Source organism: Castor canadensis, chromosome 1 (assembly GCF_047511655.1).
Source record: "Castor canadensis chromosome 1, mCasCan1.hap1v2, whole genome shotgun sequence".
NCBI lineage: Eukaryota > Metazoa > Chordata > Mammalia > Rodentia > Castoridae > Castor > Castor canadensis.
In genome coordinates this window covers 7,571,122-7,590,878 of record NC_133386.1, presented here as the reverse complement: position 1 = coordinate 7,590,878, position 19,757 = coordinate 7,571,122, and the positions used below count along the sequence as shown (strand labels likewise).

The 19,757-nt window shown below is 45.2% G+C and overlaps 1 protein-coding gene across 2 annotated transcripts in view; it reads right to left on the bottom strand.

Annotated features, from left to right (window-relative positions):
* Window positions 1–13,441, bottom strand: part of Slc22a2 (solute carrier family 22 member 2) — a 28,572-nt gene extending 15,131 nt beyond the window's left edge. Inside the window, exons 1-6 of one of the 2 annotated variants that reach the window (XM_074071051.1) lie at window positions 12,665–13,441; window positions 11,288–11,391; window positions 6,228–6,382; window positions 4,334–4,502; window positions 1,928–2,042; window positions 925–1,031 (exon numbers count right to left, since the gene is read on the bottom strand). In XM_074071051.1, coding sequence (XP_073927152.1) covers window positions 925–1,031; window positions 1,928–2,042; window positions 4,334–4,502; window positions 6,228–6,382; window positions 11,288–11,391; window positions 12,665–13,075 — 1,061 coding nt within the window. In that variant the 5' untranslated portion in view covers window positions 13,076–13,441. The remainder of the gene's footprint in view (window positions 1–924; window positions 1,032–1,927; window positions 2,043–4,333; window positions 4,503–6,227; window positions 6,383–11,287; window positions 11,392–12,664) is intronic. The other variant, XM_074071060.1, reaches the window with a different exon arrangement.
* Between the last annotated feature and the right edge of the window lie 6,316 nt (window positions 13,442–19,757).

Genomic DNA, 19,757 nt, shown 5'->3' with positions numbered 1-19,757 from the left:
ATCATTTCTCTTTATGGTCTTCTAAAGCATTTAGGATCAAAAAGACTGACTGTGTAATTCAAATCTCAGGAAATGGAAGACCAAATCTCCCTTCTGGGTGAGTTCTCTTCTGTCTTGAAGAAAATGCTGTTTTGAAAACGTGTCTAGATTTATTGACCCTCAAGAGTAGTTATGTGTACTGAAAAATAGGAGGGTGACCAGAGAGAACACAATTGTTTAGTAAAAGAAAGAAGGCCAACGAGGTCAAAGCTCAAAGTTGCCCAGGATGAGCTGTGTGTCTGCCATTGAGGACAGATTTTCCTGTGCTGGGGTGAGGAGCAGGGCTGAGGGAAGCCCACCTCCAGGGGAGGTTGCTGAGAGCAACCTGGGCATAGCAAGCGCTGATAAGCTCATGGCCTGGACTGTGTGTTGTTTTTGTTCTTAAGTTTATTTATTTTATCCAGTACACAAGAAAAAGGTGAGGTCTTGTCCTTGCCAGCCCTGTATTCTTAAAGAGATCCACACTCAAGTCGTTAACCTATACTGACAGCTCTGTTTTAGCTGTGTGTTAGAATTACCTGGAGAATTAAAACAATAACAAAACACAAAACTATTGGCTATCGGGCTCTAGTTGAGGCCAGTTAAATCAGCTTCTGAAGATGAGGGTCTGGTCTCTGTATGTCATAACTTCCCAGGTGACTCTAAGGTGACGTCAAGGTTGAGACCATCCTGATCTTCACTTACAAACTGTCAACTGACATGAACAATTGAGAAACACGGCTCCCGGAAACCCTGCTACCTGTGAGCCACACGTTGCTGTCTTACAGATGTGAATACTCGGATTGGGTCATGTCTGGCGATGTCCTGGCTCCCTCCCTTAACGTGGGAGACTGTGATTAAATGAGTGTGGCTGGATGTTAAAGTAAAACCAGACAAAAACCTTACCAGTTATACATCAAGATCAGAGTATGTTTTCTTATCTGAGGGGTTCGGAACAAGTCCAGAAATGAGGGATTCAGCTTCTCAACAACTTCCTCATCTGCCCTCAGGCTCTGCAGAGTGAACAGTAAGAAGGGCTTGTCTATTGAGGCTGGCATCCTTGAGTCCTACAGGGAATAGTAACCTTACCTTATTCTTTTTTTTTTTGTGGGACTGGGATTTGAACTCATGGCTTCATGCTTGCAAAGCAGATGCTCTATTACTCGAGCTATTCCTCCAGTCCATTTTTGCTCTGCTTCTTTGGGAGATGGGGTCTCATGAACTATTTGCTCAGGCAGGCCTTGAACTGCAGTCCTCCTGATCTCAGCCTCCCAAGTAGCTAGGATTATAGGCGTGAGCCAACCGCACCTGTCTACCTTATTCTTATTGAGTACCCACTACTGGCCCAATCCTACATAGCATTGAACATTTTGTTTTATTTAATTTTAATAAAAATCCTAGAAGTTAGAATTTATTTTTTCACCCCCTTTTACAGAAAAGGAGCTGGACTACAGAGAAGTTAGGCAACTCATGGCACAGATGTAAAGTGGTATGATTTGTACACACGGCAGGGTATCATAGAGGCCTGTGTCTCTAAGGGTCCCATCAGGACTGCTTTGTGTGCCACCATACCCAGCTTGCTGGTTGAGATGGGGGTCTTGCTAATATTTTTGTTCAGGATGGCCTTCACCTCCCAAGTAGCTGGGATTACAGAAGTGAGCTGCCGTGCCTGGCCCCAATTGACTTTTCAGTGATTTCTGATCCCCTTTGAGTTTGATGTTTACCATCTGTTTAAAGCATTCTCCCATGGAATCATGAAATGTTCTATCACACTTCTCTAGAGGTGGGCCAAGCTTGCAAGCTGGTGGTCCCTTCCTCTGCTCCCTGTTAGGATCCCTAGCTTTCATAGCTCCCCCACTCTCCCTTTTCCCTGTCCCCTGTTTGATACCTGAGGGAGGCCCTGGCTCACCTGGAGAGAGGCTGGCATTGACTTCCCGTTTTTCTTTGCGATGTGCTGAATTACCCTCATGGCTTTCGCACTTCTGTTCTGGGAGAGCAGCCACCTCGGGGACTCAGGTATGCACCTAGGGACAGCGTCAGTGCAGGGGAGCATTTCACAGAGGGATTTCTATCAGGGTCACACCCCTGCAGAGGGGCAAGGATCATGACCTGCAGGGGTGTGGGGTTCTTTCCTCCCCCATCTGACTCAAAGTCGGCCTTGTCTAGAAAGCCTCAGGCTCCCTCTTTAGCGATTTCTAGGTGGTGCTGCAGCAAAGGTGCTGCAAAGCAGGAAGCAGTTGCCCCACACCTGTGCAGGGAGAACAGGCCGGTCCATGGGGCTAGATTTTGTGAAAACCCGGGAACCCACAGAAGGAACTAAGGGTGGAGGTGGGAGTGGGCAGGCCAACATGGGGCAAAGCAAGTGTGTGTATATAAATACAATGTATATTATATTATTATGTTACGCATTTTTTTTTGTCAGTACTGGAGTTTGACCTCAAGGCCTCACGCCTGCTAGGTAGACATTCTATCACTTGAGCCAGTCCATAAGCCCTTTCCTTTTTGTGGTGGGTTTTTTTGAGATAGTACTGTGAAAACTATTTGCCCAGGCTGGCTTTGAACTGTGGTCCTCTTGATCTCTGCCTCCTGAGTAGCTAGGATTATAGCTGTGAGCCACGGCACCTGGCTACATATTATATATTATGCTGAAAGCTGGTTTCCCCACAACTAAGGCAAGCACTTGTGGTCAGGTGATGGGAGTAGGGAAAAGCTGGACTGCATGATTTGAGTTTGATCTGGACTTGGGAGCCCTTGCAAGTCCTTGGGCGGGACTCTAAGTGTCTGGGAGCACTTGAAGCAGCCAGATGGAGGGTGGGTGGGAAAAAGAGGGGAAGCAGAGGAGGGCACAGACAGCGTTGCTCTCACAGACCTCGTGGGGTGAAGGTAGGGAGCTTGGTTGGTGCTCAGGCTATGATGCTGCAGGGCCATTTTTCCAGCTGCCACCTGGTGCCCATGAGCTGTTCCTGCTGCCCAGACTTCAAAACTCCAGGGTCAGCTTGGACCTGTGTTGTCTGAGCTAGGGATGACCAAAGAGGTGGGGATCTTGGGAACCAAGTCCAAGAAGTCAGGAATTCCAGCACCCTACGGGTAGGAAGACTGGGTGCACTTGGAGCTTACCCGACTAGAGAAGCACTGAATGGATAGAAATGAATGTTTGGAGCATTGGGAACACCGGATAAAAACCACAAGAGGGGGAATTCTAGCTCAACCCCACGTCCCCTGCATGGCAGCTTTGGGTGCATTCTACAGTAGAGTGGCTTGTTTAATCGTAACATAAGTGTTATCCATGTCAAGCCAAGATTGGACAGTCATCCTCTGTGGCATTGCAATGGGAATCCTGGCTGAGATAGGAAACTGGACCACAGGGCTCCAATGCCACTCAACCTCAAACAGCTGGCAGCATGCTATTGGTGATTTTTTGAGTTCTGGCCGCATCTTCTTCCTCTTCCAACTCTACTCACTTTCTGTCCCCACAGTGACAACAAGGACATACATGAAGTTTACTTGAGTTCTAGATCCTTACATGTCACTTGTCCTGGATAGCTACAAGTGGTGTTCTTTCAGCACCTCGACGTCAACGTGTCCACAGCTGGACTTACAGCCTTCTCCATCTTTGGTTCTTCCTCTTTTTGAAGGACTGGCCCCCTGACATGTGGGCATGCATGTCTCCCTTGGGCAAATACATTTTATTTGCCTGGGTAATTCTGATTGATTAGTATAGTCTGTTTGGGGTGCCACATTGAACTTGCTTGAGATAATGACTGCTGAAATTGATTGGGGATGGCTGCCTTGGACCTGGGTATGGGGAACTGGTGACATAAGTGACATACTCTGCCTTCTGCATCTTAAAGTTTCCACTGAGGAGGAAGAGCATAGTGACTATAATATTGTGGATCTCTTTGAAGGATCTGCAGTCCAAATTGTACCCTAGCTACTGAGATGAAATTTAAACACCAAATAAAATGAGAAACGCAAGATTCAGGTCAGGAAAGTCTTACACCCAAGTGAAAGGACAATTGATTTCCAGGGAGGAGGGTGTGATTTTTATCTCTGAAACATGGAAGTGGGCTTCCTGTGAAACAGATCTGGAAGGTGAAGGATGTTTATAGGGAAGGATGATTTTTTTTCTTTTTTTATTATATTCATATGTGCATACAATGTTTGGGTCATTTCTCCCCCTTTCCCCCTCCCTCCCTTAGCCCCACCCCCACTCCCTCCCTTACCCCCCCAACTGCTCGCTACCAGGCAGAAACTATTTAAAAAAAACAAATTTAATTACTCTGATGCATCTCCTTTTGGTTCCAAGTAGACTTACCAGTAGTAGAGCAGGAAGCAGAAGTTGGGCAGAGTAACTGTGAATTGCAGCCACCTCCAGTGAGGAAGGGCATACGCCACCCCTGCCAGCACCAGGAGCCCAACCGTAAAGGCAACTTGGTAAAAAATCCCCACTGTTCTTCGGTAGCCTAGCCCGACAAATTCTGTAACTGAGAAGAGAATCTGATGGTCAGTGCATTTCAGCACCACAGTGGACTGCCTTTGAACTATAAGCAACCTGAAATGCCCACCTCAAAAACTCAGCTCCCTGAGCAATTGAAAGTGCTCCCTGGGGGCTTATTTTGTTATAATTATTGCTATTGTATTAATAAACAGAAACCTTATCATCCTACATTAGCTAAAATTAAAGGCCTCGCCACAAGAGCAAAAAATGTTTGATCTATAGAATAATTTGAGGGACTGATGCAATTGTATTTCAGATAACTGCAAATTTTTGACCTAATGACTCAGGACAGAAATAAGTGAATCAAAAATTGAATCTAGACTGTATGTGATTTTTATATACATGGATACCTGCATGGAACTTGCTCTCTTAGAGAGTTAAACATCTTCTTTGCGTTCCCGTGCATTTGTGTGAGTGGTTTAGAAATCCAGCAATGGTCTGGAATCGCTAGTGTTGGCTGGCAAGAATTCATTTTAAAATTTCAGGAATTTTGTGAACAGGTTGTTAAACCCATTGTTATCTTGAGACCGGCCACAAGGGAGTGTTCACATATTGGAAATCAGAAAACTTTATGAATCAGGGCTTTTTCTCCTCCAAGAGTCAATTCACCGTGTACATCACTGCACAACGCACTTTATCCTGAACCATGATTGCGTCAAGGCCAATGCATGAGGTCCACACACGTGGAATAGGGATAAGATGCTAGAGGTGGGTAAGCAGAGGTGGCCTGACAAGGTGTTCATCCAAGACTCAAGGACACTCAGAGGGACTGGGGAAGAAATGAATTGGAGGAGGTTTAGGTTAACTTTTGCTGAAATTTACATGTGTACAATTGAATTCAACATATTTCTACACATTATGTGTTATAAAAACCAAATTATTGGTTGGACATCTGTTAATGCTAATTCCTTCATTGAGCAAACATTGATTACATGCCTACACTGGCAGGAATAGCGTTAAGTACTGTGTCCTTTTTCTGCCATGAAATCCCCCCAAATTAATGTTCTTAGGTAAAACTGTGTCAGCACCCATATTCTAGCTCTCTCATTTGTCACAAGAGCTTTATTTTGCTATATTAACTTCAAAGTGTCTGTTTCCCTTCGTATAAATGCTATTTGGATGTAACCAAAGAGAAAGTAATGATGAAGTTAATTCTATGATCTAATTATAGGAGTGATTTTCATTAATGTTGCTTTAAAGATGCTATGCTCTTAGAACCTAAATATACTCTTATACTCCATGGACCTTGACTGTAATGAAAAAGGGGTGAATTATATTCTCGGTCTACATTGCTGATCCACCACAATGCCGTTCCCTTGCATGAGTTGAGGATAATTGTAGTTTACAAGGATGGATGGATGCAAAGTGATAAAGTCCTTTATGCATTGTCATTGAATCTTCTATCTGAATGGGCAAGAAAAGTTAGACTTTCCCTCCACATAACAGTCCAGGGTCCACAATACAAAAATTTCAGAAGTTATGTAGGAATCTGATGGCATGGTGTTTACCCTTGTTTTTGTCTTCATGTCTCTGTTTTCATAGAAAGAATGCAGGATGAGTCGATTATAAGGTTTACAAAAGTCTTTTGATACAAAATAAAAGTCTCTCAGCATCATCTTGAAGCTGGGTCCGTGTTTGTGCCCGCCCCCCACCTGACTGTACTGTGGCAGCAAGTCCCTGCGTCCCCTGCCTCAGTCCCAAGCACTCTTACTCAGAATGTAGCCAATCAACCAGCCCGCTTTGCTGACCAGGCCTTGGATCAAGCGAAATATCAGCATCCACGTATAGGATGGGGAAACGGCCATGAGAACCCCAGAGACGGCATTGATAAGGATGGTCACGAAGAAGCAGAGCTTGCGGCCAAACCTGTTGGAGAAGATTCATAGAAATCTAATCAAAATCAGGGGTTAGCTGTAAATTACAGAGATGTAACCCCCCATCCAGGGCTGAGCACTTCCTCTGTGGCACACCGTGGTGGGTGTTCAGGGAGAGGCTCATCCCCCAAGGCCACCCAGTGCTGAACGCCCTGTGACCTCGCCAGGTCTCACACCATCCCATGAGCTAGGGCCTTTCCACTAAGTTTCAACTGACTGCCCAGCCAAGAAAGGTTTATTTGGAGAAAAACTAAATTTAATGTTTATTTTATATCCTCATCCATTTTCAACAGAGCTTTTGGATTTTGTGGTGTTTGCTTTTCTCCACAGAAACTGTGGTTTCCCATGTTACTCTCCGTAGGACCTCTGCTGGGAGCACCCTGGTAGGTTGGTTTCATTTTTTATTTGAAGGACACAGGTTTCATCAGTTTGGGGACTTGGGGAGTTGTCCCAGTACATAGAATCGAGGAAAGAATAGGCAAACTGGGTGCAATCACGGCCTCACTGCTCGCTGTAATGTTGAGCAAGTTATTCTGTCTAGCTCAGTTCTTCATGTGGGAAAACCGAACCGACCAGCTGAAAAGAGGATTCAGTGAGATGTGACAGGTAAGAGCTCACCCTTGGCCTTCCCTGACTTTCTTCCTTCTGCCTGCAGAGCTGACCCTACGGTTTAGATGTGATTGTTCCCAACGATTCATGTGTTGCAAACTTGGTCCTCAGTGTGGCCTTAAAGGGGGTTGGTGAACCTCTAGGAGGTGGAGCCTGGGGGAGGTTGTTAGGTCACTGGGGGCACCACCCTGAGAAGGGATTAAAGTAGCTCCTGTGGGACCCTGAGTTAGTTCACCAGAAAGTGAATTGTTACAAGAGCAAGCCACATCTGTCTTGTGACGTGATCTACCCCTCTCACACAGGCTCTTGCCATTGTGCTACCTCTGCTGTGAGGTCCTCACCAGACCTGAGCTGGTGCCAGTGCTGGAACTGTGAAATCACTAAACCTCCTGTCTTTCTAGAGCCACTCAGTCTACACATTCTAGTAACAGAAAATGGACTAACACAGGTGGCTCTTCGAGAGTTTCTTGGGGCTCAGTCACAATTTCATCATGAATTCCTGTAGTGTTCTGAAAGACACCCTAATTCACTGCTGCTTTAAAACTATTTTGTAGAAAACAAAACTTTGTCTAATCTTGGTTTATCCACTTCAGCTAGAATGGGTGTTTATCATTAGAACTGAGAGTTCTAATGGTGGTTGAATATTTATGTATTTTTTTTTTAGTACTAGGATTTGAACTCAGGGCCTCGTGCTGGCTAGGCAGGTGCTCTACCATTTGAGCCACCTTTGTTTCTCTTATTAATTAGTAACCGTGTTCTAGTGACTGTTTAGAAAACTAGCTTTGAAAATAAGTCACAACATCATTGATAATTATTTTAGGATGTTAATATTTTACATCTGAAATTTAAAGTCAAGTGGTCTTGTTAGTAACAAACATGAGCTACTGAATTTAAAACGGTTTTGAGCATGTCATTTCTTCATTCTCCCTCAGGGGTTCCCCATTGTCACATATAACCCCTTGGCTTTTAGTTCAAAACCTTCCAAAGTCATGTCTCACTTAATTTTTAGCCTTTTTTCCTACTCTCTTCATAAACCCTTTCCTCAGAGTTTATTATCTGTAAACGATTGCTCTGGGGAGAATTCCTTAACATCCATAGCTGATTCAGACACAGTAAACACCACAACGAGGCCCCTGAACTTGGATGACACCCTGTGGACTGAAGGGAGAGGAAGTATACATCCCTTGGCACCCCAAGCAAAGAAATCAAATTCCAGCAGAGAGAAGCTTCACTGAGGGATGTGATCTGATGAAAGCTACAACGCCACTTAAAAACTAAGGTGTGGTGAAAAACAAATAGATAAACAGGAGACCCGGGTGGACACCCAGGATGACCAGCTTTGTCAGTCCTTTATCTGCTGCCACTGAGAATGGGACCCAGGAGGATCATTTAGGAGCTGGGTAAGGATGCAGACTCCCGGGTCTACCCAGGCTGACTGTCTCAGAGCCTGACTTATAATAAGATCCCAGGTGACTTACAAGCACATCTGCATCTGGGGAGCTGTGATTTGATTTCGCTGTGCCTCAGTTTCCTCCTCTGTAAATTATGGATAATAAAATCTGCTTTAAAAGGCTGCTGTGGTCCTAAATGAGACATAACAAATAAGGAGCCCAATAAAACGACTTGCACATGGCAGTGAGTGGAGAGGTGGCTGGGAACATTTGACGCCAGCCCACTAGGGCTTTGCCTCTGCTTTGAACTGGTTCCATCAGGACATGTAGGCAGTGGGCACTGAGTCTCAGAAAATCTGCAAGCTAGTTGTTAAGCACAGCCGTTGTTGACATCAAATTCCACACACTAACAATTAAATAAGTCACATTAAAAACAAATGTCACAGACATTCTAGTCCGTATGTGCAGTGGAGAGGTTATGGGATGGTGTGTATCTCCAGCACCACTGTGTCCAGTGAGTTCACTTTGGGGACCACAGAGAACCAGCCATTGAAGAAAAAAAATTGGATAGCTTATTAAAGATTTCTAATTCTCTAACATAAGGCTTTTGCTTTGCAAAGCTGACCCTGGAAAAGTTGACTTGCTATAAGATTTGCAATTTTTTAAAATCTTTTCTTGATGGTGGAGTGGCTCAAGTGGTAGAGCACCAGCCTAGCAAGCACAAGGCTCTCAGTTCAAACCCCAATGCTGAAAAAAACAATCCTTTCCTTTTCTTTCTTCTTTCTTTCTTTCTTTCTTTCTTTCTTTCATTCTTTCTCTCTCTCTCTCTCTTTCTTTCTCTCTCTCTCCTTCCTTCCTTCTTTCCTTCTCTCTCTCCCTCTCTTCCTCCCTCCCTTTCCTGCCTTCCTTCCTTTCTTCCCTCTACTCTTCTCTACTTTTCTTTTCAGTATTCTTGTATGTCACTAAAATGGGTTTCCATGAAATTCTTGTCCCTTTGTGTAAAATCTGAAGCTTGTAGGCATTAAGTATGCAAAAGATAAACTTTTTTTTTTTTTGAGCCCTTTGGGGATTGCCTTTCTGCTTTCCCTCTTGCATGCATGCTCAGTAGACCAGAAGTTGGGGCGGTGACCGACAGAACTGCAGACAGCTTAAGAAAAAGACACAGAGCCTGTGCCCAGCCTTGGGGAGCAATAATGAGTAACTGGCTTTCCAGAGATTTCCACCATAGGAGCAGCGTGATGTGGTCATCTGAGGAAGAGGGTAACTGATGGGCTTCTAACTCCGGAGTGTACTGTTGCAGGGAATTGGGACCACCTCCTTCTCCTTGCGTGGGATGAGAGAATTAGCTCATTCCTCCAGCCTGCTGGGTTAGGCCGTTACCTTGTGCTCACTTGCTCCAGTGAGTGGGTGTTAGTGCCTCCACCTTGTGCAGGAGGCAGCTGACAGAGCAAGGAGCTGCCAGGCCAGCCTCCCAGGGAGTGAGGCCGGACCTTGGACCTTACTGTTAATGTGTCTGTCTTGACTTAATGGGCTGCCTCCAAACAACTGCCCTCAGTTCTGCAGTAATAACAAAAACAAATGACCTTCCTCTTCATGGCACAGCCAGGGCCAGGAAGAGCCTTGACAGGGAGGCTGAGCAGATAGTCACCAACACACATGGAGCCACCATGGGGCCAGTGCCGCCACTTCTATCCTTCCTCCTACCTGCTGCCAGGTGGGCCTCAGGCCCTTAGGAAACTTGAACATGCCTGACAATATCATATAACCAGAGAAAACATTTACTTAGGTTTAATATTATAACAGGTCTGGGTTATATTATAGATGTAGTTAGGGAGGATGTGGGAAGGTGAGTGAGCACAAAGTGTATTTACCACTTATTTCGAAGTTAAATGTATAGTTATGTTTCATACACGAACATTTAATTATGTATTTACAGACTGTGTGTAATTATATGTAGTTATGTTTTGCTATCTTATGAGGTGATCGATGAGTCAAGAGAATGATACTTTCTGAAATGTTGGCTCATGAAAAACCCTCTCTACACAGTGGCATCGTGAATATTAGAGAGTTAGCCATGAAGGTAATGTAAAGTTCTCATCAAGCATGAAGCACAGGATTCTATTCCTTTCTCTTAGGATTCTTAGAATGTCTCATGGTCTTCAGCTGAGCAAACATGCCTGTCATCAGGAACTTGCTGTACTGAGTGGGACTCCAAAATGATGGGTGAATAGAGATATGGGGATAGCTTGGTTAGTGTATACACTGAATATGGAGACACAGAGACATGGACTCCTGGAAGAGGCCCTCCTTCTGCTCTCCAGGGACACAGGTATGGTGGAAGTGCCTGCACCTCTCTTGGTATAGACAGACCCTGCTCCCCTTTCATTAGATTCATACACCCTGAGTTCTACACAACCCCTGGGAATCCTGCCATCCAACAGGCAATGGGTGGATTCCAAGCTGGGTCTGGTGCTAGAGGCCACTGGGTATAAGAGATGGCAGGGAATGGATGGAGCCCACAGGCCCTGGAGGCTCACAGTCATGGGGAGTGGGGGGGGAGGGGACAGGGGATGTGATGAGGCCAAAGAATAACTTGGGAATTACAAAAGAGCTTAAGTCATCTGTAACTCTCCCTTCTGACCCTAAACTGTTTGGACAGACTACAAGAAAAAAGTGCTGTGAGGGTTGAAACATCCTTTAGGACCCCAGAGAATTTGAAGATAAAGATGAGGCCATGATTGTGAAAGCAGCAGAAGCCTGAGATTGTCAAAACAGTCAACATGGAGGCTGGAGGTATGAGTGGTCTGTGTGTTTGGGGGAAAAGGAGGGTGCAAGCAGAGCAGATGTTGTCTGAACCTGTGGGATTATTTAAATTCACCCACAGGTGCTTTACCTACCTGTCTGCTAGGTAGCCAATACCCACAGCACCGACAAAAAACCCCACATTCACTGCCGACTGAAACAGGTCCAGCATCCAGGAGTTGGTACACACCAGGTTAAACTGTCCACATGTGAGACGTGTTCCAAGCCAGGACAGAAAGAAAAAAGCCCATTAGAATCAAATCCCAGTAGCCACATCTCAGCCCAGGGAACTCTTTGAATGTTCCTTGACCAAAGCCAGTGTGGCCAAGTGGCAATAACCCAAGGTTTCCTGACCATGTTAATTTTCTTTACACCACCAGATAATTTGCTCTGAAGTCCAAATGGCAGTGTGCCATTTGGCTGAAGTGCAGGCTCTATCAGCTGAAAGTGAGTAATTACTCTGCTTATAGACAAATCCATTTCCCCCTTTCTAGTGTTAATACACAGAGGCAAACAGAAGTGGGCACTATAGACATGCAGCCAGGAGGAGACTGGGCTCTGACCATCCTTAACTGTCTTTTTTAACAGTGGAGGATTTAGGGTGTCCTGCTAAGGGCCATTTCATTTGCTCTCTTTTGGAATAAGAGTCAAGGTGCTGTTCTAGAAGCCACTGATCCAGCATCTAGAGCTAACTCAGTTGTCTTTCACTCTGGGGCTGGGTGCAAAATTTTGCTCTGCTCCGGGCCTCAGTTTCCTCATTTCCATGCAATGGGATGAGATTAGCACTCTGTAGAGCCTCTTAGAGTCATGTGACATTAAGTCCATGGAACTATTTCCTTCCCATCCTTCTCCTCTACTAACCATGCATTCATACAGGATTTCCAGGTCACCCGGTCCTTTCAAACTGAGCTGGACAGCAGCTTTCTCTGCATTTGCAGAAGTGACCTCCCCACTCTCTTTGCCTCCAACACATGTCTCCAATTTCCTTTTCTCTTTTTGGAACAAGGCTTCACAAACAGATTTTCTTTTATATGGACACTTTGGGCAAATTAAAGGGAACCCCCCCCCCAGCTGTCTGGAGAAAAGCACATGGTGTCACACGCAAAGCACAGTTCTGATAAGTCGCATTGCTTTCTGGTATCATTTCTATGATGGCACAGTAGTGAGGTGAAATAGGGAGGTTTCCTTCACAAACCAAGGAGGCTGGAAAGAATCCCTCTGAGGCATTCTGATATGCATCTGCTTGTTTCTCATTGCTCACACACGCACAGACTAGAATCATTATTGTGAGAAGTTTTAACTCACTACTTAAATTAGAAGCTGCATGTTTTCACTTGGAAACTCGGATTTTGTAAGCTACCTCAGTCCAAAGAGCATGTCTGAGCAGTTAGAAGAATCAAGACTTTCCTGGTTTCTTCCTTAAGAAAAGCTCCATTATTTGCTTTTGCATTTTGACTCCTGAGCTCACTTACCTCGGTGACAATGGAGGAGCCAGGTGTGTCGTACACCCAGCCATGCTGACAGGGCCCTAGAGGTAGGTGGCTCCTGTTGGCAGCCAGGCTGGCCAGTGGGTCCACACAGTCGAGGGCACTCTGGTTCCAGTCCACCTCGTACTGCATGCACTGGCGGAGAAAGGCTTCATCCGCAGCCCCCAGGCCCGGCACAGTATAGTTCAGCTCCTCTGCTAGGCTCCAACCGCATCGCTGGCTCAGCTCGGCCACCCCAGGGCTCTGGCAGCGGTGGTCGGGGGTGAAACCCAGAAAGACGATGCCCACGTAGATAGGGGTGAAGGCAGCTGAGAGCAGACATAAGAGGAAAAACATTTGTTTCTGGAAAAAGTGGAATTCTCCTATCTGCTCTAGAATGTCATCCACAGTGGGCATGGTTCCTTGGAAGCAGTGGCCGTGATGCTTCTGCTGCTCAGTCCCAAATGCTGGTAGAGCAGCCTCGGCCAACTCGGTACAACTCTCGACCAAGAGTGAAAGGGTGAGAGTTAGTTTACTTTAGAAAGGGACCAGCCTTCAGGTTGGACTTTTCTTGGGGCGGGCCAACTTCAAACTGTATACCTCTCCAGCAGGGGAAGGTCCTGTTGCCAGCGAAGTGCCCGGGGCAGGCCCCTGGGGTGCAATGTCAAGTTCACTGTAGCATCATTCTATGAGTTTGTCTGCCTCACACCAGCACCACAAACAATCCTTTCTCTGTGTCCCACAGGGAGAAATCTGAGCCCCTTTACGTATCGACATCTGTTAATCTTTCTCCAGCACACCGAGTGTCCACGAAATTAATATATGCTATCTCACCCACACAGCTGACCTTTCCTGCAGGACAGAGGCCACATGTACTCGGCTGCACGTGTCCAGCACAGCGTGCATCGGGATCTTGGGTCAGCACTTTTGTTCAGCTCAAAGTGCTTTCAAAGTCTACTTCTGCTCCTTCTACAAATAAGTGTGCTCAGGAGGCACACTGTGGCCGCCCTGAAGTATCCTCCTTCATCCACTTGCGTGCTGGCTGCACATGTAGTTGAAGTGCAAATGCAGGCAGGAGTGTTTTCACACCATGGTCTTTTTTCATGTGCCTGTGGTTTAGGGGTATCTCTTTAGAATGGTGGTGAAGACATCCAAATGCAAGGGAAAGGGACATTCTGCCTTTCCTGCTGGACAGAAGGATCCTTAGGGCACAGGAGGTGGCTTGCTGATACATCTGCATGATAAAACACCAGAAATTTAATCCAGCTTGCTTGCTTTCTCTTCCCCCCTCCCACTCCTCATCTTTCTCCTCCTCCTCTGTGAAATAGTCAGTTGGTATTTCAGTGACCCATAGCAGACTCTCCTTACAGTAGCTGCAAGCTAGCCACCAGTGAGGACGTCCACCGATACCTCCAATGGCCCAGTCTGCCTCACAGAGGGGCTCTGGTGAGCTCATTGGTCATTTGCTAATTGAGTGGATTTAGAGCAGCTTAGGGACTTCCTCAGCAGTGGCCAGGGTCCTAAGTGAATGAGTCAGAAGCTGAGGCCATGTCTGTCTGCCATCCGGGATTCTGTTATTCACCGGAAGGCTGTGGGAGTGGGTGAGTTAAAAGTGACTTCGTTTGTGAAACCTCACTCCACCCCCAGGGACCAGAGATGACCCTGACCACCTCTCACAACAAACACTTGCACCTGGATTTGACTTATGGACACTGTCCATATCAAGATGCCAGATCTACATTTTGTGAGCAAGAGGGCTCCAGGTGAGGCGAGGAGAGCATCAGGTGCCAAGAAGTGATGTTGAAATCTATCATGAATTACTTAGAGAAACAATCAGATAAGGCACAGGTAAGACCTCAGATCCCTTACAGCAGCTAGTTCACATAGTCATTTGACACTTTTCATGGAGGCCCTAACCCAGGAGTGAAGCCTACAGTAGAGCAGTTATAAAATCAGGATTAGATGACATCCTTGACTTTAAGGCAAAGCTGCAGGGCAGATCATGTGGGGAAAGGGGTACAGCTTAAGGTGCTTACTCTGTGCTTGCTTTTCAATCTGGCTATCTCTTGTCCTTGTTATTTCATTTTATGGAATGCTTACATATTCAGAAGTGTGACCAGAGGGTAACCTGATCCAATGCTGATCATTTAATTCATATAATCTGGTAATTTATTGTAATTAAAGTCGGAAGTATTTCTCAATCTCTTATCAGGTTCTTTTGTAATGTAAATAAACATTGTCCCCAGGTTTTAATTCTCTGTGTGGCCAGAGGACAGCCAGTCATGCCCAGACTACCTTCCTCCACTCCCCCACACCAGAAGGCAGGACCAGTCAAGGTGGAGAGTTAGAACAGAGGAGTCCTAGCCAAAGGTCAGCCAGGCCTCAGACACTTACAGGATGAAAGGGCAGAGCAGTGTGTCCACAGTAATGGAAAAAGAGCATGTGGTCACTTGTTATGCAAGACAGTTCTAACAGTTGAGGTCTGATATCTTGGAGTCAGTGTAACCCCCTTAGCTCAGCTGAGTTGACACAAAGATGGCTGGAGCAGATTGTCTCAGAGATGGAGACTGTGTTGTCACTGAGGTGAAGAGAGATGGCAGCTGGCCAAGCAGGAGGAAGGGAGTCTGCAGTCCAACTAGGCCCCCACATATCCTTGTCACCAGGCAGCTCTGTAACTCCTCTGGCACACTGGTAGTTGTACCTAAGTCAGAGCTGGTGAGTTTGATCACAGGACTACTCAGCAGGTTGGCTTGCCAATCAAACAAGGGGACACTTTTTACTGTCCTTCCTTTCCTCTGTTCTTTTCTTCCTCCCTTCTCCCACCCCACCAACTCCTGTCTCTTCAACTCCCTGTTGCCCATTGACACCCATGCCTGATGGGGTTTGTACTCCCAAACAACAGCAGGTAGTCTGCCTTGACTCAGAACTGTGGAATCATTTCATCATTGGAAATGACTGAGTGCTGGAAAAAATCCTTGTCATAGTGCATCAAGATTCATCTTCCAGAACCTTCCGCATGTTCAGACATCATTTTCCCTTTTGGAGTCAGGTTAAGTTAAAACTCTCCTACATGGAACTGTGGATAGCTGAAGACCACTCCTTTGACCCCAGTATCTTGTCTTGTCCAGAGCCAACACCACTGTTCTTCCTCCCCAAGGGCAGCCTGAGATGGTTTCTCTCTGGCCTCAGTGGGACCAATCAGGGAGGGTCTGCCCCTGCCCTGCAGAACAGGGGTTATCTTCCCAAGCAGGGCTAGGATTCACACCACCTGCAAGTTCCCTGTGTCGTGCACACCTGCTTTAATGGCCATCCTGCGGAAGGATGGCCAACTAGACTACTCCTTGGGTTTCCTTCGCCAATATGATCTTTCACTTTGTTCACTTTTTCCATCAAAATGAGAGCTCTGTGTGGATTTCTTTTGAGCTAGGAGATTTGAATTAGACTAGTGATTTGATGAGTGACCATCGCTGGGAGGAGGAACAGACAGGAACAAGGGTGGCTCGCTGGCTGCTGGCCTCGGATCCCTCTCTCCAGGATCACATCTTCTTTTTCCTGTACTGCTCTCAGCCTCAAACCAAGCCCAGTAGCACTAGAAGTCATGAAAGGACTGGACCCTTCAGCATCACAAAAGGAAAAAGATGTAAGACTAGACTGTGTGTTTTAAGAGATACCACAAGTTCTGGTGTTCTATTAGATAATAGGATGACCACTGTTAACCATACTATATATTATATTTCAAAATAGTCAGAGGACAGGGTTTTGAATGTCTCAGAAACCACAAAGGTAACCCAGCAGATTCACAGGTTTAATTATGAAGAGCTCTAAATAATCATATTTAAAAGACTAGGACAGTTAAGGGCTAGGTTTCCTTCTGTCTGGACAGCATTGGTCTTTCTACATTACTACTTTATGTAAAATTAGGTGCACAGTATTTAGTTTGATGTTAGGCTTCCAAATTAGTGATGGATTCAGGACATGCCACCCTGAGCATTGGAGAAAGCAGAAGTCGGAAGGCCATTCTTGTCTTCCCCTCTTCCTGCTCCCCGGAAGCAGGTCATGGACCTTCATTAGAGAGCTTATACCAGAAGGAAGGGAGCATCCTTCTCTCTGAAGACACAAGGACGTAGACAGGATGTGACACACAGGCCTTGCTGAGTCCCCCAGTGTACTACCAGCAGACTAGACCACTTTGTCAATCACACCGCTGCAATCATCCACTCTTTGACAAACCTAAGCATAGAGATTCCCAAGTTTCCCTGTGTCTTGGGGGAATCTTCATTTCTGAAGGTTCTTGTATCATATAAAACTTATATTAAATATATTTGTATGTGTTTCTCTTGGTAGTCTGTCTTTGTTACAGGACCTTGACCATGAACCAGGCAGTGGTTGAGGAATTCTTTTCCTTTTCTCTCTGATAGGTCAGATATGGAGCTTAGACAGCTGGACAGGCCCTCGTTCTTCAGAGCTTTTTGATTGGGTAGTGCCAAGACTTCACACAGTTTCATTTGCCAAAGCAAACTCCTTGTTAAAATATGAACACGATTAGAATTTTTCTCAAGCATTTCACCTCTTCAGAACTCCAGGATCCAGTCAACTTCTTCACTGCACTGTTTTCTTTAAAAACAGGGACTCCTATAGGGATAGAAAGACGGTCCTTTACACAGAGCACTATTGGAGAATGACAAAGGCATTCATTACCATCATTCTCAGCTCTCATTTCTTTAAAGTTTGGCTTAGCCACCAATTTCCTTCCTTGGTCAGGGAGGACAAAGAAATCTGATTAGAGAGGAAGACCCATTACATTTTTTATTTGATGAAAATCAACAGGAAAAGCCTGTGGCATCCAGTTGGGCCAGAAAACCAGAAGGTGGTCCTGTCAAAGGAACAAAGAGGCCATCTGAAGATGTTTCCATTAACCAAAATGGGACAATTGGGACATCGAAAAGAATAATAACTGTGACAAATTGAGACACATGAAGTGCATTTTAAAATCTGTGAGTTCATAATGATGTTTTCTAAATGCCATGAAATAATGAGTCAGCATCAGTCTTCAACAGATACTAAGTTCATTAGGTGACAGGCTAATGAGGAATGTCATATTGGGGGGATCAGGCTGACATTATCTGAAGTCACTGGAAGTGCGAGAGTTACAAGTACAAAGGAGGAATAAGTTATAGTGTTCTGTCACACAGCAGATGGCTACTGCTAACCATAATATAGAGTTCAAGAGAGGATTTTCGATAAATGTTTGAGGTGACAGATAGGTCGATTACCCTGATGTGATCCTTATACAATGTATGCATGCATTGAGACAGCACATCTTACCCCAAGAATATGTACAATTACTATGAGTCAATTAAAAACATTTTAAAAAGCACGACAACTTGACTGATGGGTACTATAGCTTACCCCAAGAATATGTACAATTACACTATGAGTCAATTAAAAACATTTTAAAAAGCACGACAACTTCACTGATGGGTACTATAGCTTGGATACAAATTGTCCCCAAGGGTTTTTGTGTTGAAGGTTTGATCCCTTGCTGGTTGTGCTATTGAGAAGTTAGTGGATCATGAGGGCTCTAATTAATTAAATCATTCCCTTGATGAATTTTTTGTTGAATGGACTATTAGGGCCTAGTTAGAGGAAGTAGGTCACTGGAGTGCCCCTTTGAAGGGTGTAATTTGTCCCTGGATCCTTCCTCTCTGTCTTGCTCTGCTCTCATCTGGCTGCCATGATGTTCCTGACTGCCTATCATCTACCTCAACACAAGCCCACAGTAATGGGGCCAAGGAGCCATGGGCTGAAACCTGAAACTGTGAGCCAAAGTAAATCTTCCCTTCTTTTATGTTGTTTATCTTTTCACTTTATCACAGTAATGAAAAGTAATTAACTGCCGGGTCATGTGTGGCACTATGACAGGTAATACACAGCTCTCAACTTAAAACATACACCTGAGCCCAACCAAGGCTCAGCCTTCTGCTTCACAGGATAAAGTAACACACCGAGAATGGTATATAAGGAAGCAATCAGCCAAATGCAGACTGTAGGATGTTCTCCCGAGGACACAGTTTCTCCAAGAAATCAGTGAGACGGCAGAGATGTAAAACCAAACACAATACGTGGATCATAAAAATCATCTTTGAGGCAATTGGAAATTTTTTAATGTGGACTGAATCTTAGATGATATTAAAGAATGGTTTTTAACTTTCTTAGGGGCCTGTGGATGGGGGATTACTGAGAAGTAACATCACAGGTCAGAGGGAGTCTGGCTAAAATGAATTTACAGTATTCTTGCTGAAGACAGGACAGGGTGACCAGCCACAGTGGAGGATGAGGAAGCTGGCCAGGTATTAAGGATGATAAGAGGTTTTGTTTTCTGTTTTTGTTCTTTTGTGGTACTGGGGTTTGAACTCAGATTTTACCACTAGAGCCACACCTCATCCCCAGGATGATCAGATGCTGAAGATGATGGTGGTAGAGGTGGGGGAAGGTAGGGGGAGGAGCTGATGAGCTAAAACTAGGTTTTTCAAGGAAGCAAACCGCTAGGCCTAGCAGAGAATTCAGAAGCTTTACTAAAGTCTGGCCAAGCAAAAAAAATCTTTGTTATCTCAAAGCTACTCTTCAAGGGCAAAATTAGGCAGGAACTACAGAAAGAGTTTACAACAAGAAACTCAACCAGAAATGGCTTGGTTAACCTGCTCATTGTCAGGCAGGTTAATTAAGATGAAGACTGACAGCTCGGGGCGTGGTTCAAAAGGTAGAGCATCTGCCTAGCAAGTGCGAGGCCCTAAATTCAAACCCCAATACTGTCAAAAAAAAAAAAAAAAAGATAAAGATAACAATTGGCAACAGGGCCAGGGTCCACTTAGATACATTACTACACTGGTGTAAAATGACCAGGGGGTGGAGGACAGATGGCCCCAGGACTCCTTGATATGGAGCCGCCCTGCACTCTGTGATGGCACAGTCCATTGTTAAAGTCCTGACTTGGACTGCAGTTCGATCGGGGGAACATAAAAAAGGAAAATGCTGATCGGTCTATGAAAGCTGCAATGTTAGACAAGCATTCTGTAAAGAAGTTGCATTTCCTTTCCTA